The following is a 19,617-nucleotide window of genomic DNA, read 5'->3' on the forward strand; positions in this document are numbered from 1 at the left end:
TATTCACTCTGCTTAGGGTAAAAATATTTTATATTCATTGATTTAGCAGGCAAAAACTCAGTAATCAGAGATGAAATGATTTAAAAGGGAAAAAATTAATGCATATATTTTATGTACTCTGCAGATCACAGAAGTACTAGAAGGGGGAAAAGCAAAACGTCAAGATTTCTACAAATCAAGTTATCGTAGCTTTCTCCATTAGTTAATCAAGAAAGTCACAGAGTGTTGTTTCAAATTTAATTAATTCCCAAATAATGCATGACATTTCAAATATTCGTAGACACAAACTTTGAAACGTCAATTCAGACTCCACTTTCATTGTGTAGTTAATTCAATAAATAAAACAGATTGATGATTTAAAAAAGTAGCTTGCCATAATTCCTTTTCCACATAGATAAAATTCATGGACTATACTTTCTTATATTCCATTTCAAATTTATGCCCAAAAAAAGGCCTTGCTTTGGAGACATTTTGGAGTGGCTCAACAAAGTGGATGAAGAGTAATTTTGGATAAAAATCATAAATTAAGGAAAGGACTCACAACGCAAATCTCAAAACAAAAGACGTAATTTGGTGAATTTCTTTTATAGAGAAATGCATGACAGTTCCACCTTTTTTGTATAATTGTTGCGCAAATAACTCGAGTGTTCAATGAATCACCCCATTTTTATCAAAGAAAGCCATAATGTTTAATTTTCCATATATTGGGTGCCAGCCCAGCAGCTATTTGCATATTTAAAGGTACGAAAATCATCACAAATATTTCGAAAATATAAAGAAAAATGTACGATTTCATAACATGTATGTCACATGTAACTTTCATGCATTTTACCCATACATAGCATTGACTTTCAGTCTGCCAAAGATCGAAAGTTATGGTGTGTTACAAGTTATAAATGAACTTTTCTAATATTTTAAAATTGTGACCGACGTAGTGGAAACGAACCCAAACCTAATAAGTAACTAAACAAAGGGACAAACAAGTGTGACAAATGACAATATACACATCATCGATTGCTCCAAAGTTAGTATTCTCTACAACTAAAACCTAATTTAATAAATAAATCCGATGCACATCATTATGAACAAGATCAAAAACCAAAAACTAATACTTATTTGAATAAAATGAATTAGCTGAAAATGTCAAAGCAGAGCTTCCAAAGTTGCTTTCTTGGCGACATTGCAAACAGGGCAGCAATCGAGAAAGGCATCGCAATCTGTGCATGAGCACAGATGCCTGCACGGCAGCATTATCACGCACGATTTCCTAGAATTGCAGCATCTGCAAACCATCTTCCTCGGTTCCCTCTCTCTCTCGACGCAGCACGACCCCGCCTCCTTCATCCGCGCCCTCAGCGACGCCGCCGTCGCCTCGCCCTCCTGCGCCAATCGCTGCCACGTCACCCTCTCCATCTCCATCCTCCTCACGCACTCCTCCAGCTCCATTTTCCTCCTCCCCGCTCTCGAGATCTCGTCGTCTCTCTGCTTCAGCAGAGACTGAATCTTGGATTCGTAGCTCCTCAGCAGGAGCGCCGTCTGCTCCTGCAGCGCCATTCGCAATCTCTCGTTCTGTTTCGATTGAAGGAAATTGCAATGAGCAATTAGTTTGTCCTTGAATTGAAAGCAAAAAATGGTTGATTTGATTCACCTGTGTGTTGAGGTAGTGATGAATCTCGAATCGTTGAGTCTCGAATTGAGCGGAGACGATGTGAGGGATAGAGAGACGATGATCGTTGTAGCAGCGGAGATTGTTTAATCCGTAAGCATTCTCGTCTTGGCATCCACCAAACACAAATCCTGAGGAGTTGCTTATGTGATGAGCTTGAATCGCCATTGCAGCAGTTGAAGAGAATGAAACAAACCTAATTAGAAAATAAATTGGGGGTAAAAACCGAATGGAGAGTGAAAATAAAAGGGAAAGAATGCAGATTTTGTGAGTAAAGTATCATATGGAGAAGGTTTGGAGGGTTGAAAAGTGTGAATTCGTGTGCGTCAATATATCTTTGTGAATAGTTGTTCAAGAAGAGAAAGTGTGTGTGTGTTGTCAGTTGGGTGATGCTGGAAAACAGGATTCATTAAAATGGTGACACAGATATATTTGGATCTTGTGTTTTCACTAATCAACTTTCGCTCAATACGTCCAAACCTAACCTATTTTCGATTTTTCTTTTTCTTTTTCTTTTTCTTTTTCTCTTTCATATGGTGTAAATTGGCAGCTTTTACTGTCTCAACTTATTACTGCATAAAATTCTCGTTTGATTCTGTACAAACTAAATTATTTTAAGTATTCTGCCCATCCATTTAAAATACTCCTACTAATTACTCCACGTATTTTAGAAGTGAGTGAAGTTCAAAAATGGTCCCTACACTATGGATTTATCTCGAAAATAGTTCATGGACTTTAAAAATATCATCAGTAGTCCCTGGACTAAGGGTTAATATCAAAAACGGTCCTTTTGCATTATTTCGAGATGAAAATGCCCTTTAGAGGGGTTTTGGAGGGTTTGGGCAATTTTGTCTTATTACACTTTTAACATTTTAAATCTGATATTATTTCAAAATTTATCATTCCTATTCTCTTTTGTTATCCTTCAATTTGTTTCTTTATTTCAATATTGATTTAATTTATAAAAGTAAATTTTAAATTTTGATTTTTAAATATCAATTAATTTTTTAAATTAAAACTATTAATTTTTGTTATTTAATATAATATTCAGCTGAATTGAAGAAGTACAGAAAAATAATATTAATCATGATAGAAAAATAAGAGCTATTCTATTTAGCCTTCGTTCGGTTGTTATAATTGCTTGTGATTGAATATTATGAAGTTGACTAAAAATTTTATATAGGAATATTTTTGTTGAAATTTTCTAGTCATTTTGATTGTTTTCAAATTAATAAACGAAAATTATATTAGTCTTACATTAGATGCATATTTATTTCAGAATAAATCGTGTTATATAATCTATTTATAATTAAAGCTATTAAATATTGATTAAAACTAAGGCGTTGTCATATCTTATTGATCAAATATTAGACACTATTAAATATTGATTATGACTATTAATTTTTGTTATTTATTAATTTCTATAATTAAAAAAATTTATTGATATTTAAAAACTTAAATTTAAAATTTAATTTCTTAAAATTAAATCTAATATTGAAATAAAGAAACAAAGTGAAGTATGACAAAAGGGAAGAAGAATGATAATTTTGAAATAATATCAGATTTAGTACATAACTAAAATAATATCAGATTTAAAATGTTAAAAGTGCAAAAAGACCAAATTGCCCAAACCCCCTAAAACCCCTCAAAGGGGCATTTTCGTCTCGAAACAGTGCAAAAGGACCGTTTTTTATATTAATCCTTAGTCCAGTGACTACTGGTGATATTTTTAAAGTCCAAGGACTATTTTCGAGATAAACCTATAGTCCAGAGACCATTTTTGAAGTTCAATCTTTAGGATTTTCTTTTATGGAGCCTGATATTTGGGTCATGCATGGATTTTTTTTGGTTAGCAAGATAAGGGAATCACGGCATGATTACGTTAAGTCAAAATATATATACTCCATCAAATATATACCACCAATCAATATTTGAAAAAGTATTATTTCGCCAAATCTTGTGACTTGTGATTGATTAGCAAATCTTAACTTATTTTTGGTCAATATGCGAAGATTTAGATTATCGATTTAAAATACCACCTTTAATACATATATAAATAAAAGTTTAGATTATGAAAACACAACTTGATTTTGTTATTTTGTGTATATGTGAAGTAAGTCTGTTTATTACGTGAAAAGCATATACGAATAGCAAAGTCGTGAATGGATACCAAAATTAAAGGCAAAAAATGCAGCCCTCTAAAGAAGGACCAGGTTGAGAAAAGTGGAAGTATTCAAACGCATTATATCAAAACAAATGCCATGCATGACAAAAGCAAAGATATGACTTTAGTAATTTAAAGATCTTATGCAACCACCGTTTCTATTTGGCTATAAATATTTGTTGAATAATATATTTCTCATTTAGTTACACACTAAATTCATCATTGGACCGTTGAATATGGCTCTATGTATAAGTTTCATTTTTGAAAGTTTAACAATTTGACAGCCAATTCCTCCAACAACGTATGATCACAAGAGTTTGAAGGCCTTTTTTCCTCTTCTTTTTTCAATGTATTCACTGTTCTATATTGTTCACAAATATTCAAAATAGATGAATAAGATACCTAGTGGTACTAGTATTTTCAAGAAGATGCCAATTCCCTAGAGTGCATGAACCATCACGAGCCTTCTACATCTCATTTTCGATAAAATATGCACATATTTTATTTATAAATATATACATATAGTATCCATCACTCTATCAGCATTATCGGACGTAAAATAAAATTAGTGAACAATGATGCACGCATTGATAAATAATTAAATAGCAATCATGAATTTGTAACTTTCTCCATAAAAGGCGTAAAGTCGGCTTCTTTGAAGCCATCATTAGTTTACACTTGAAAGTTCAAATAGATAGACGTAACAACATAATCATTTTTTTCTTTTAAGTGTTAATCATGAATGCGTAAAAACCGTTTTGTTTTTGTTACTATTATATACGTGAATACGACATTAATTTAGTATTATTCGAATTAAGTGGATCGGTGCCTTTTTTCCATTTCCTCGCTTCTTCTTTGGCGGTGTGACCTTCACTAAAACCCAATTATTTTAAGCTAATCAAGTAATTAATCAATTACGGATTTGATTTATTCAATGATATGACATGTCAGCGTCCAAATCTAATCGCACATTTTTTTTCCCGCAATTGTCGTATGCATATGAAAATTATGAATTTAGTTAATAATCTATTTGAAATTGGTTGCTCGTAGTTGGGTTATTATCTTATATCGATCAGTATTAATTCCCAATTATTCAATGGTGTAAACACGATTTTAATTATCTTTGTATTATAATCTCGAGTAACAACTACTCTAGCTTCGAAAAAAAATTATAAACTATAAAAAGCGCTATGCCATGCACAAAATTTATTTAATTTGCACTGTTAGTTACTTGGTTTGGTTTTCAATCAGTCAGCCATATATCCAGTTGAAACCTGAATTATTTTAAATTGACTATATCTGAAATTTAACATGATTATCTCATTTAAGCAACTAATTTACTTGGTTTGGCTCATATTTTGATCTGACTTTAGATGCCTTACGGGCTCAATTATGATTAATTGAAGATCGATTGATCAAAGTTTTATCACAAAAGCTTTGAAAACTTGAAATTATAGCAATAATACTAATGCATTTGAATCAACTGGATTTTCTAAAATATTAGGCCAAATAATAACTAGTAGTACTACATGTTAGGAATCATTCTTATCAATATCGAAGACCACGTTTTCCTAGCATTAGGATGCTAATTAATAAAGTACTTACTTATTTTCTTCCTATTCGCATAATATACACACGTAGTAACGTACTCCTATACATCATCAAATTAAATGCTAGTTTTCACATTGCATAATTATCCAAAATAATCCCGCTGCATAACTAAAATTTATAATTTTCTAAACAAACACCCTCCTTTGTTAATTACTGGCTTTTAATAATTATATTTATAATTTAAGTATTACAGAATGTGACAATTGGTAATTATTTAAATTCGGCATGTCATATGACTCATATCATTAAAAAATCAGCCACTCGAGAGTAAGGCCATCTGCAACGCTGTCTCTTATCCGTCTCTTAACCGTCTCATCTCGTAACTATTCATGGGCCCCACTGTACTTTTCAGCTCATCTCTTAACTAAGAGACAACACCTGCATCCCTCCATCTCTTAACTATTCATTCAATTTCATTTTTTAATTTTTATTTCCAACAAATTCAATTAATAAAAACACACTTAATTAAATAAAATAAAATCACAATTTAAAGGCCTAAAAAATTATAAAATACATAATTAAAAAATAATATAATTAAATAAAATAAAAATTACAATTTAAAGGCCTAAAAAATTTAAAAATGCATGATTAAAAAATACATAATTAAAAATACATAATTAAATATTAAAATTTACAAAAAAAAATTTCGAATTTTCAATTTTTTTAAAAAAAATAAATTTATGACGTCATAATTCCGACGCCCACTCGCGGGCCGGCGAGTGGGCGTCACGCCATCGCTTAGCGCGCGCCACGTGGCCGCGCGCGTCGTCTCGCCAGCTCGAGGCCGGCCTCTTCCGAACGCGTCGGGCGTCGAGACATCTCGTCTCGTCGAGACGAGACGGGAGCCACAACCATGTCTCGATGCCGTCTCGTCTCGTCGAGACGAGACCGAGGCAGAGTTGCAGATGCTCTAAAATCATTCTATTTACTAAGTTTTTTTTTTTTTAATATAAAATTTTTGATAGTTCAAACTCTTCATATTTAATTCCAGCATCTAACAGCAACATCAATTTTTGGCTCCTTGATGTACTAAGTCAAATTTTGGCAAATTACTCTTGACAATTAAATGTTGATGCGAAATAAGTACTTGTACAAATTTTAAAATAAAAGTACATGTACAAATTATAAAAAGGGGTAACTGCTTTTTTTGTCATCAACTTTTCATTAATTTCGGTTTTTCTCACGAACTTTAAAAAGTTCGTGTAATGTCACGAACTTTATTATCGGTTGCCATTTCCCATGTCAGGTTTTCCGGTCTATTCAAACTATTTGTTTCCTATTAAGACAATGTCCAAATTCTTTTATCTTACTATCGTTATCTTCGTCTTTGAAATAGCTTCGCGTGGGTACCTTGTACGCCTCAATCGGAACTCGGATGAAGAAGTTACGGTCATTATGATAGTACAAGGTCGCACAAAGGTCGCAACCTTCATCAAATGGCCATAACTTCTTCATCCGAGTTCCGATTGAGGCGTACAAGGTACCCACGCGAAGTTATTTCAAAGACGAAGACAACGATTGTAAGATAAAAGAATTTGAACATTGTCTTAATAGGAAACGAACAGTTTGAATTAGACCCGAAAACCTGACATGGAAAAATGGCAACCGACAATAAAGTTTATGACATTACACGAACTTTTTAAAGTTCGTGGGAAAAACCGAAATTTATGAAAAGTTGGTGACTTTAAAAGTAGTTACCCTTGTAAAAATGCAATAATAGTAGTAATAATTAAATGAGGATAATCAGTAAGCACGGACCACGTTTGTTTTATTTGTACATTGTCTTGTCCATCTATATAGATAGATGGACCATACTACCCCTTTCCTATACATTTAATAAGAGGAGCTATTATTTGGCAGAAATTTAATTTTTATGTGATCTCTTATTTCTACCTTGGGTATTTATCATAGACTGCATTTATGTGTGAATTTGACCCTACGCTATGCGATTCAAATCGTATCTTTGTACTCCATTCGTTCTATACTAATAGAGTCATTTTATCATTTTGATATGTTTTATTATAACGTCATTTCATTTTTTTTAATAAAAGTCAACACATTTTTGACTCTACTTTACTCTCTCTTACTTTGTTCTTTCTTCATCTCTCTACCCTTTTTTATTTTTTATTTTACTCTCTCTTTACTTAACTCACTTAACATAATTTTTTTTAAATTTCGTGCTGGAATGAAACGCCTCCATTACTATGAAACGAATGGAGTACATTTTAATTAATTTGTAATTAAATAGAGAGAGAGAGAGTTGTTATATTAGTATATATATTGTGAGAGCACAACTCTTGCTTAGATTATGTTTTATGAGAGAGTTGCCATTAGCTTTATAAGTTTATAAATCAAATAGCGTTAACTAAACTTTAATTTGTTAAGTAATTTACAAAATAAATAATCTTAATACTACTATCAATTTTCACGGTATTAGATTAAACTAATGCATATAATAAAATAAATAGCGTTAAATAAACTGAACAAGAGTGGTGCCCAGGCATGATGCTTACCTATATAGAGTTTAATCATTTCCCTTTTCGAAAAAAACAAAATATTCAATCACTCTTACTTTATTTAATCACCTACTTGACTCTCTCTTTATCATTCCTATTTTATTCATTTCTCCTACTACTTTTCAACACACTTTCTTAATCTCTATGTCTAAAATTTTTGACTCAACTTAGTTAGGACGAAGGGAGTACATGATCTCTGTTTTATATAATTTTTTGTATATTATGACAAAAATAACCCTAGATACCAACATGTGATATTTGGGCCATGAAAGGTATATTTGGAAATTTAAATTAGAACGATATAAAATAAAAATCATAATATTTCTTGATATATATTTAGAATATATTAGTAATGGTATTTCTTTTGATTAGCACACTATTTATGTGATTCTGTATGCGTTGGATCTATGTTCGACTTCTCTGATTTTGAGCCATTATGTATACATAAAACAAAATTGACAATTTTAATCGTTGTATAGATATTTTAAGCTTATAAAGAATTTTTATCGACAAATCTAAGAAATAAATATAAGTATTCCACCGTACAGAGCATTATTTTATATTTTTGGACACAAAAAAAGAACGAGAAACTGAGGATAAGCAGCAATTATGAATATTGACGAAGAGTGACTGGTTTGATCTACTGCACATCTACTGCACCAATAACTTTTATTTTCTGTGGTTGAGTGTATTAATTCCCTACCAAATAAAATGGCCCCAAAATTCAATCTGCTATAAAAATTCTGAATAATAATTACGTGAATTTTGTCGCTTCATTTTTCAAATGATCAAAGAGGTAGTATAATTCATTTTTTATGGAGTAGTATATAATCGGACACAGCTTGTGATAAATTGTTAGTAATATAGTAAGAGCACGGTCAAAATTAAGTGATATCAATATACTTTGTTATTACATTTTTTATACAGAAAAATTTAAAAGTCAGTTTTGGTTGATTGTAAATAATATGTCCATGCCAAATTCCATAAATCTGTTTGGTATTCAAGTCTTACAAAATTTGTTGATTAATTGGTCCCATCGAAATTGCTCTACATACCTGGCACACTTTGCTACACATGAAAAAAATTAATGATTATAATATTATCGTGCTAAAAATCAAACTGGACCCAACGAAATTGATTTGAACCGACGATTTTAATCAAATGTGTATATATGTGACAACTTTGATTGGGGATCGAAGCCATTTTGATCATCACATAAAAAATGATGGTAGATTAATAAAGTGAGAAGCCAATATTTTACTATTTCTACAATGTAATTGTGGAATTGTTAAATGCTTAGTCTATCACATAAATTGGATCTTGTCTTGATATTAATATCTAAGCATAGAAAGGATTCAATCATTCATTTAAAAGTTATAGTGCGTCCATTATGGTCACTTTTGATGGCTCAAATTCATTCTGATAATTTTATGCTACATACTTGCATAATATTATAACACACCCAAATGTCGGTTAGTGCTAGCTAATATTTTAATTAATAGTACTATTACAATTTTGCAGACACATTGTGGGATTTTTAAATTTAAAATCTTATTATAAATCTGCATTGGACTCTTGGAACGAGATAACAAATGGGAATTTAGGCTCTTGGATATTTTAAATCTAACTTTTGAGTGAGAATTCCTTTAAATTTTTATGATGTTTGGTATTATTATCATAGTTTTTCCGTGAGCTATGTTATGACTAATTTAATAAGTAGTACGAAATGGTTAGCTTTGATTATTCAACCTGGGGACTAAATGAAATGTTTTATACTTCATACGAAGAAAAACTACAAAATTTATTTATTTCGCAAATAATGATTAAATTAATAATCAGACAGTTACGAATCAAGTGGTTGTTTATTTATTTATTTTTTTAAGGGGAAAAGTTATGGTGCATTCATTCATTGGTCTCTCAAAACGTGAGTTTTGAAATTGTTTTGATCCTCACAATTTCTATAATTCAAAAGACGAGAAACGAAGACTCAATCCTCATTTTATTTAAAAATAAAATATCAAAAATTAAGATTTTCAATGTACCTTTACATAATAAGATATGGTAAAAAACTAAAAACAAAATATAATGCACGCAAAACGATGTGATTTTATTGTCGATAGTAGTAGTAGTAGTAATATATTCGATTTTTCTTTTACAATTTGGTTGATGAAAAAGCTAACTGAAAACGGTGGCATTTAATATGTATTTGTACAAGAAATTATGAAAAATGGTATCCAAGTTTGACTAAGGAATTTATAAGTTGGAGTCGCCCGTGATTCATCCACAGTCACACTCCACAACCAAAGCTTACACCTCATTCGCCTTCACATTTGACCCTATTATTATTAAATATTTTTCATAAATCTTATTATGACAATACCGATATGAAATTTAAGTACTCCTCGTTAAAAGGTGTTTGTATACTTGTATATCACTCTGGATGATCAAGTGCTAGTAGTTTAATTTACAATAAAGAAAGATTTGCATACAAAAATAGTTACTCAAATTTAACGAATCCTACTCTTATAAGTGGGTTTGATTCAAAAAACGACTATTTTACATATAACTTTTGGAGTATAACTCTCGTAGTTTACGTGTGAATAAAAACATTCGGTCTATATCCAATTAGTTTGAGCTCATGTTTGATAAGCAATATTATATCCACGACTTAATATAAGATTGAATCAATGATGAATAGTCACGGGATATTCCATCAAAGCCTAAGCCCTGAAGATACATAATCGCTTCTTATTTTAGAAAGACTAATGGAATATTCACAGAAGTTGGAACATAATTCAGATCCAAACTTATGTTAGAGTAGTAATATTTATGTTCATACTTTTATTCCAAACCTTTTGCACGTCTTAAGTTGGATAATTTCCAAACAATTTAATGGTTTGTCCATAACTTAATATAATTATTGCTGGCCCAAGATATAGCTTTTCCAGCTGATGGGCTATATCTATTTATTTGCATAGTTGGGCCCATTGCGGATGAGATAAGGTCGATCGATTCGATGTATGTATTATTTTATATTTTTATTTATCAAACAATAAATAAGTAGAGTAATAACCGTACTTAGAAACTAAAACATAAATTTAATTAAAATCTGCAAAGGTATATGATTAATTGATATACAATATTTCGCTGTTTATTTGTTTAGAATGATTGATTAACTGAACTTGTTTTAGCCTAAAAAATAAACTTATTTAATTTTTACTTTTTTAAAGAAAATCAATTTATCATGTCAGTTAAGACAATGAAACGAGAATAATATTGTTAATTTCGCCAGGTATATGTATATCTACTTGGTTAATTTTATTATGATTAATACTAATGAAATTAATATAATATTAACTGAATCATCCTATAATATAATATTCCATAATGTATATATGTATGTATAGGTTGAGTGCGTTGAATATAAGTATATTGTTTTATTTGGAGTAGGTTGTAAAGCTACGTAATTGCATGTTGACGGTTGTTAAACCGAGTCATGTGTGTTCCTTCACATACATCATCATTCATATTAATAGTCCCAATAAGACATTTTAAATAGTATTATGAAAATGACATTTATATATCCCTTTTATTTTAATATTTGAAATGTTACTAGCATGCGGATTATACGACAAATTCGGTGACTTGCATAGCAAATTCCAAGTACTTTAATAAGACGAGTCTTGAATTTTCAAACAAACTCGAATTAAGACTGGCAACGACTTAACAACCATATTATTCATTGCCTTGAGATAATAGAATAATAATTAATTTTGGATATTTTGTTTTTTCTTTATGACGTACACATATACTATAATATTGTAAGCCTGTAAGGTGCAATAGTGAGTGGCGTCGGTACAATGCATATGACCTTTTTAATTACATTTATAGGCACATGGTATGTACGTGCGAGAGATATGATTAAATTATCTATCCCTTAATTGATGTAACTAAACAAACTAGAACTATCATAGTATCATTATAAATAATTGAGTACCAATTATGCGTGTGCTTTATTTTGGCTAATGAATTTTAGTGCAAAAATGCATGTTAATTAATGTATAATTGGAACACGAATCTAAATTTTTATACTAAAAGCACCAATTATATATGAATTTTCTAGTGTTATTATAATACATCTTATTGCAATATGGTTTTGAATATCCAAACTAATGGAGTACATGTATAAACAATCATGATTCAAAATTTTAAACTCAATAAAATTATACATTTAAAAAATAATCTAATAATCTATAAAGTAGTCAATCTTATGCTACTAAATAATCAAGACCTCATTGAAATCAATAAAAACAACTAATCATAAAGGTGGTTTCGCCGACCAAGCTTTAACATTAAAAGGTGATGGGCCACTCTAAAATAATAACTTCTGTATCATGGGCTTTAATCATTTCCCTATTCCGAAAAGTAAATGAATAAAATCAAAACCCATATCAACACGGCTAAGAAACGAACTTTGAATTTAATATTGAAACTAGTATTGTATATTTTGGTATTTCATTTTTTGAATATTAGTGTCTCAATACATGCAATATCATAAAAATAAGGTGGACCATGTCACGCAAACGCCTGACCATATCTCTTTCGATTGTGATATGACTTTCATTTCGTTTTCACTCATAAATTCATATTGAGATAAACCGAACTATGCAAATCTTAAGGCAAATCTCCACGATGTTTCCCAATTGCCTATGCTTTCAATAAAATGACTAATAAGTAATAAAATTGTAAAAAGATTCAAATAGCTCAAATTATCAAACACAAAAATAAACATTAGTTACCAAGCTACATGCAAAAAATGGATATATAGTAAGCTCGTAGCCATAAACCATGAAAAATTGTGTGATGACTTGAATTTTGGTGATAACTTAATCAAGAAAAGGTTATATAATACGGAGTATTCTGTATCCCTAATTTTATTATATTTCACACAATGTCAAAAATAATACTCCATCCATCCTAAGTTAGTAAAGAGATCATTCCAAAATAGCTGCATCAGTATATTTTTTTAGCAAATAATTTTATTTTTTCCCACTTTAATATGTTGTCTTTCTTACGTTATCCTTTATTTGATTTTATTGCCTACCCACTTTAGCCTCTAAACATTAATTTATTAAATTTCATATAAAAAAATATCTTTAACTATCTTGGAATGAAAGGAGGGAGTAGTATATTTTCAACCTCGACCCGTTAAAAATTATGGACATTTTTTTATAAACTTATTAAACTGAAAGTTTGGATATGAACAACAAAATAATTATCCTTTTATTAAAACTAAAAAAGGAAATAATATGCTGGATCGTAATCCAAAGTCGCAAAAGCTCTAGTAAATTGCGGTTTTCCATGATTCCGAATTGGCGAATTTTGAAGAACAGCAAGATCCGGGTCGGTGCGGTGCGGTGCGCGGATATCAAAACGGACCCAATGCCAAACCAACACGTGGCGGCCATCGGCGGAACCAACATCCAACGGCCAAGATTTGACCAAAATCGCTGAGCTGTATATATTTCGCTATAAAAATTCAGCTCTACCAAACAAGCTAAATAACAACACAGCAGTCCACTTCCCTTCTGTCAAAGCTTTCACACAAAGCAAAAGGAAATCACTCCAATTCTTCACTAAATAACAACACACGCACTTTGTGTGCAGGTTGCTGTAAAGTGAAATAGCGCGAATTTTTCGAGATCTTAATTTGCACGAACAAAATGGGGGCTTTGGATCATCTCTCCAACATGTTCGATTGCTCCAGCGGCCACTCCAAGCATAAGAAACGCAAGCAGCTTCAGGTCTGTGTGTGTGTTTTTTTTTTAATTTTAAATTTAATTAATGAAATATAAAATTCATGAGTTTGCCTGTGCAAAATGTAACTTGAATTAGTTTTTGATTTCCTTGAAGTATTTTTCCTGTTTGTTAGCTGAGTGAGTGATTATGATTTAGTCAAATGTTGCTTATAAATTAAAATTAATAAATAAATAGAAATTCAGGAATTTACCCGTGCATTTGTAAATTGAATTAGTTTTTTTTTTTAATTTATTTTTTTGCAGGTATTTTTCTGTTTGTTAAGTGATTGTCACCTAAGTGATTATGTTTAACTGAGATACTTATGGATAGTAGTATTTAATTAGTTGTTTGTGAAGGAGATCTAGGATGGATTTTGGGTGGAATAAAGAAGATGCAGGCTTTTTTCGAAATTAGTTGCTATGTTTAATTTATTGATGGAATGCATTTCTGGAGATTAGATTGCCTTGAAATAATTGAGACGACCGACTTTACATTAAAAAAATTGACTTCATATTTTACAATGACCAGTACTAGCTCAACACTTGCTTTTATGAGATTCAATCGGCTATCATAGATTAAAGTAAACAAGTATATTTCCTTCATCTAAACTAGTACTACTACTTAATTTTGTAGAGTTGGGAGTATATTATTTCACACTTAGGTTAATTTACCTTAAATAATGCATAAAATAATCAAATCTCATGTATTTCACTTGATGTTGGTAACTGGTTAGACAGAAAATCTTATCTCAGTAAGAATTCTAGACATATCTTTTACAACTCACCGCAAATTTTGGGATTACTTATTCTGTACTTCTAGCCAAATATGAATATTTTCTTGGTAATATATTTTGAGTAGCTATAATACTTTAGATATTTTAATTTTGGTAATTTGTGATATATTTTCACCATATGTAAAATTATTTATCCGTTAATTGGATGTATAATTTAGGATGGAGCATGTCCACTATTTGCTGCATGTTTGAAGCACATTATTGATGTTGACACATTTAGGAATTTCTTTCCCCATGAAAGTGAACCTTAGTAGAAAATTAAATTTTTTTCTAAATTATTGACTATTTGTTAATGTGAATGTTTGAATGGAAAATAATGGTCCCAATTATTTTGTCCGCATATTATAGTTGTGTCCAATTTACAAAACTTATGGCAGTTATAGGAATTATATAGTGTTAGCTGATTTTATTGGGATTTTGTTGAATGTTTAGACAGTCGAGATCAAGATCAAAATAGACTGCGAAGGGTGTGAGAGGAAGGTACGAAGATCGGTTGAAGGAATGAAAGGGGTGAGCTCTATTGAAGTAAACCCCAAGCAACACAAGCTGACTGTAGTCGGGTATGTGGACCCAGAGAAGGTTGTGGCCCGTGTGGCCCATCGCACAGGCAAGAAGGCTGAGTTATGGCCTTATGTCCCGTACGATGTGGTCGAGCATCCTTATGCGGCCGGTGTATATGACAAGAAGGCTCCAGCTGGCTATGTTAGGAATGCGATGGACCCTCATGTCTCACAGCTTGCACGTGCAAGCTCGACCGAGGTTCGGTACACAACTGCTTTCAGTGACGAAAATCCTTCGGCATGTGTGGTCATGTGATCTTGTTGGATATAGAATAATAAGTAGAAAGCTATGTTTGGCGCAGCTAAGGATTTTGTTTGGGTTACATGTGGTTTGTGTAATCTTTTATGCAAATTGAAGTAATGTTTTAGGTGTGTTGGTTGTGTAATGAAATCTTGTGTGATGTTGGATTTGTAGACCTGTTCTTGTTTATAAGATTTGCAAATGTTATTGCATTCAGATATAGTGGGTGGAACAAGCGAACAAGGGATATAGTTTTACTTTTTACTTTTTACAATTTTTGGCCAATTAGGCCATTTGATAGGAGGATCTTTTAAACTCATTAAACTATTTTTTATACAATATTTATTACATTTTCGGATTCTATATTTATGGTTGTAAAAAATTCATGTATCGAAAAAATTTATGCGTTTGCAACTTGCGGCGGATCCAGGAGTTATTATGAGTAGTACTCTGTTTTTGCTTATTTTAATTTTTTAAAATTGTTGTACTGTACTATACTACTATCAATATTACAATTAAAAAAAACTCGAATTTAGAATTTAAATTGTGTACGATCTTTATCAAGGTTATTTTTTCTGCATCGATCTGCCCTTGAACAAAACGATCATAACTTTTTTTTTTTGTAGCGTAGTTAATGACATTTGAACAGATTTGTGTGATGAGTAAAGATAGATATCATTTCATTTGAGACTATTATAGATAAAGCTGGATTTAGTGGAAATATTGGTAGGAAGCACAAGTTTCGTGATTGATTGGCAATTGTTTTGTTGCGTTGGATTTTTCTGGAATAATTAGTTGGGTTCTGGTTAACCTTAGAGCACTCCCAATGGGGGTGGCGAAAATCCGGCGAAAAATCGCCGAACATCGCCGGATTATCGCCGGCCGTTATGGTTATTAAACAAAAATTAGGATTCTTAAACAATAAATTAGTGATGGTTTTCAAGTAAAGAGAAATTATTGTGGAATATTCTTCAAGCACATGCTACAAAATCCATGCACTATTAGAAGGAGTGGGTGATTGGGAGCAATCATGATTTTTGACTGTAGATGCTTGAAGGAAAAAGAAACTTTTATAAAAGCAATTCTTCAATTATTCAATATCTTATATGCAGGTAATAAATCCCCTAATTAATAAGTTTGTGACAAATTAGAGGAGCACATATTTGTTGTGGTTTTGCGAGAAGATGTGATTGATAAAACAAATACTAACTTATTAAATTAAATGAAGTTACATAATATTATTATTAAAATCACATCAATTGAGTCACGGGTGAATAGTGAATACTGTATTGATGAAGGTGGATTCATAATTCATTTAGGGCGGTCACTAATTTTGATACATGTACAGCAATAGAAGATAATAATAATTTCAGTTTGAGCACGCATTCTGCAGTTACCAATTGGGTGTACTTTGCTATTAATAAGGAAGTTCAAAGGTTTAAGACGAAACTTGAATTTCGCTCTATTTATCCATTCCCGGATCTTAACAAGTTAGTATCATCAAATTCACTAGCGTTCAACTCTCCTTTGGTTTTTTATCAATAAACTTTTTATTTATTTTTTGACTACTTTTGATAATGAATTTCTATTAATTTTATTTTAATCACATTTTATTATAAAATTAATAGTATTATAATGTAACAGTAAGACCCACTTTCCACCGACTTTTTAACACACTTTCTGATAATTTTTTGAAACTCGCATCCAGTTAAATACGATGGACGGAAGGAGTATAATTTTTGAGATACACGTATATTAAATATTGAGAAATAGAAATATCTTAGACATGTATTGTGATATGTGTGACGGCCTTAAGGGTGTCCACTATAGGCGAGCCGCGGCCGGGCCACGGGAGAGCCGCGAGCCGCGGCTCCCTATAGTGTGTGTGTGGGGGGGGGGGGGGGGGGGTGGACGTGGGCGCGCCACGATCGTGGCCTGGCCGCGGCGCTTGGGCGCGAGCCGCGACCCTCCTATAGCACTGGCCACGAGCCGCGGCTCCCCTTTTCCGATTTTTTTTTTTTTTATTAAATTACTTCTACAAATATACCCATTTTTCCCCAATTTTTTACACCATTCCAATCTCCACTCTTTTCAATTTATCACCAATTCTACTTTTGAAAAATGAGTTCCGACGATGAGTTCCAACAATTGGTGGATGGGGAGTTCGATGAACTCGTTCAAGAGGTGCAACGGGAAGCAGAAGAGGAGGAGGCGGCGGCGGTGGCGGTGGCGGCGTTCGTTCGCCCGTTCTATCATCGGCAGACCAACTGGCGTGACCATGTCGGGGCACACCAGCGGTTGATAGAAGACTACTTTGGCGATAACCCCCGTTACCCAGCAGAGATTTTCTGTCGCCGCTTCAGAATGTCGCAACGACTATTCATCCATATAGCGACTACATTGGCGCAGCAGTACAGGTGCTTCACATTGCGCAATGATGCTAGCGGCCGACCCGGGTTGTCGACATATCAGAAGTGTACCGCTGCAATTAGGCAGCTTGCCTATGCCGGACCTGTTGATATGTTCGACGAATACCTACAGTTGGGTGAAACAACTGCTCTGACGGCGCTGAGGCAGTTTTGTAATTGTATCTAGGCCATCTTCGGTCCGGAGTATCTACGGAAGCCAAATGCCGATGAGTGTCAGAGATTGATAGATATGCACGGGCGAGTGCATAATTTTCCGGGGATGATGGGCAGCATCGATTGCATGCACTGGGAGTGGAGGAACTGCCCGGTTGCTTGGAAGGGGTAGTTCACATCTGGATTCAAAGAAAGACACCCAACAATGATACTGGAAGCTGTTGCTGACTACCGAATGCGAATCTGGCATGCCTATTTTGGTGTCGCAGGGTCGAACAACGACATCAACGTACTGGATTCGTCCCATCTCTTCAATGATGAGTGTCAGGGTGAGGGTCCAACGGTCAGATTCATGGCCAACGGGACATACTACTTAGCTGATGGGATATACCCTCGTTGGTCGTGTTTGTCAAGACGATCCGGCAGCCGGTTGGGCCGAAACAAACCTATTTTGCGGCCAAACAAGAGAGTGCTAGGAAGGACGTTGAGCGTGCTTTTGGTGTCCTCCAATCGCGATGGGCCATTCTTCGGTGCCCGGTTCGACAATGGCACGAAAATGATGTCGCCTCCATCATGTATGCATGTATCATATTGCACAATATGATAATAGAGGACGAAGGATATTCTGCAGAGAACTGGGCACCGAAAGAGGGTGCAAGTACGAGTCACGGTGTTGCAACCGCCCCACTGCAGATGGGTGTACCGCGTAGTGATGCATACTTGATCCAACGATTCACCGATATGCGGAGGGAAACATCACATACGACGCTGCAGGCTGATATGGTAGAAGAGGTTTGGAATCGTAGGGGAGGAGGGCGTAGAGCGTGATATGCGTTGGGAAAGTAGTTTATTAGAAGTCGAAAATTTTCGTTGTATAATTTTACCCCTTTGTATAATACAACGAAGATTTTGTTTTAATTTTAGTTCGTATGCATTTTTTCAATTATTATTGTAGTAGAATTAAAATATAAACAAAATGGAAAAAATAAAATTTTTGGTGGCTTGGCCATGTCCACTATAGTGGGAAACATGGGCATTGGTGGCCCGGCCACGATTTTGTGGCCTGGCCACACTTTGTGGCTTGGCCCGGCCAACTATAGTAGACACCCTAAGAGCATCCACAATAGCGGCTAGCCGATTCGCGTCGCTAGCCGATCGGCTAGCCGAACCATTGCAACCGGCAAGCCGAGAAAATCGGCGTGGGCTAGCCGATTCGGGTGCGCTGGCCGCCATTGTGGCGTGTCGATCGGCCAGCGCCTATTTTTCGTTTTTATTTTTTATTTTTTGAAAACCTATATATACGCGATTTTAGTTTCATTTTCATTTGCACCACTTGTTTTAACGAGTTTTCTCTCTCTCTAAATTTCTGTACAAGAGCAACATCGAGCGATGGACAACAACAACGAGTCCAGTAAGGCGACGAGCGGCTCTCATACTCCCACGGTACCCGTGGGATCTGGATGGGGTCAGATGGACGGGCAGATGGACCCAGGGTTTAACGTCCCTTGGCAACAGTTGATGGGGATGATGGCTGGAGCGCCGGGGGGGATACAGGGGGGGAACCAAGGGGGGTGCCGTGGGGGATGCCCGACGGGGTGCAGGCGAGCGGCGGGCAGTCAGCACCGGGGTGGGGAGGTATGCCCCAGATGCAGCAGCAGATGATGCAGCAGATGATGGGGATGATG

General features: G+C 33.7%; 2 protein-coding genes across 2 annotated transcripts; one reads left to right on the forward strand and one right to left on the reverse strand.

The window, feature by feature from the left end:
• Window positions 1–890: 890 nt before the first annotated feature.
• LOC125187695 (uncharacterized) lies at window positions 891–2,073 on the reverse strand. Its single transcript, XM_048084325.2, has 2 exons — window positions 1,649–2,073; window positions 891–1,569 (listed from the first exon to the last, which is right to left on the reverse strand). Exons 1-2 carry the CDS (start codon window positions 1,832–1,834, stop codon window positions 1,144–1,146), a joined length of 612 nt encoding a protein of 203 aa, XP_047940282.1. The 5' UTR covers window positions 1,835–2,073; the 3' UTR covers window positions 891–1,143.
• An 11,429-nt stretch (window positions 2,074–13,502) lies between these two features.
• On the forward strand, window positions 13,503–15,566 carry LOC125188757 (heavy metal-associated isoprenylated plant protein 26-like). Its single transcript, XM_048085805.2, has 2 exons — window positions 13,503–13,761; window positions 14,982–15,566. The coding sequence occupies exons 1-2, from the start codon at window positions 13,681–13,683 to the stop codon at window positions 15,363–15,365; spliced, it is 465 nt and encodes a 154-aa protein (XP_047941762.1). The 5' UTR covers window positions 13,503–13,680; the 3' UTR covers window positions 15,366–15,566.
• The last annotated feature ends 4,051 nt before the right edge of the window (window positions 15,567–19,617 follow it).

The sequence above is a fragment of the Salvia hispanica genome, chromosome 5 (genome assembly GCF_029641045.1).
Source record: "Salvia hispanica isolate PSC_SH4W2 chromosome 5, Shi_PSC_v1, whole genome shotgun sequence".
Taxonomy (NCBI): domain Eukaryota; kingdom Viridiplantae; phylum Streptophyta; class Magnoliopsida; order Lamiales; family Lamiaceae; genus Salvia; species Salvia hispanica.

Bases quoted from the DNA above. Each gene is read 5' to 3' on its own strand.
- LOC125187695 (XM_048084325.2), bottom strand. From the start codon at position 1,834: ATGGCGATTCAAGCTCATCACATAAGCAACTCCTCAGGATTTGTGTTT. The intron at 1,570-1,648 runs GTGAATCAAATC...CAATCGAAACAG, and splicing joins ATCACTACCTCAACACACAG to AACGAGAGATTGCGAATGGC.
- LOC125188757 (XM_048085805.2), top strand. From the start codon at position 13,681: ATGGGGGCTTTGGATCATCTCTCCAACATGTTCGATTGCTCCAGCGGC. The intron at 13,762-14,981 runs GTCTGTGTGTGT...TTGAATGTTTAG, and splicing joins AGAAACGCAAGCAGCTTCAG to ACAGTCGAGATCAAGATCAA.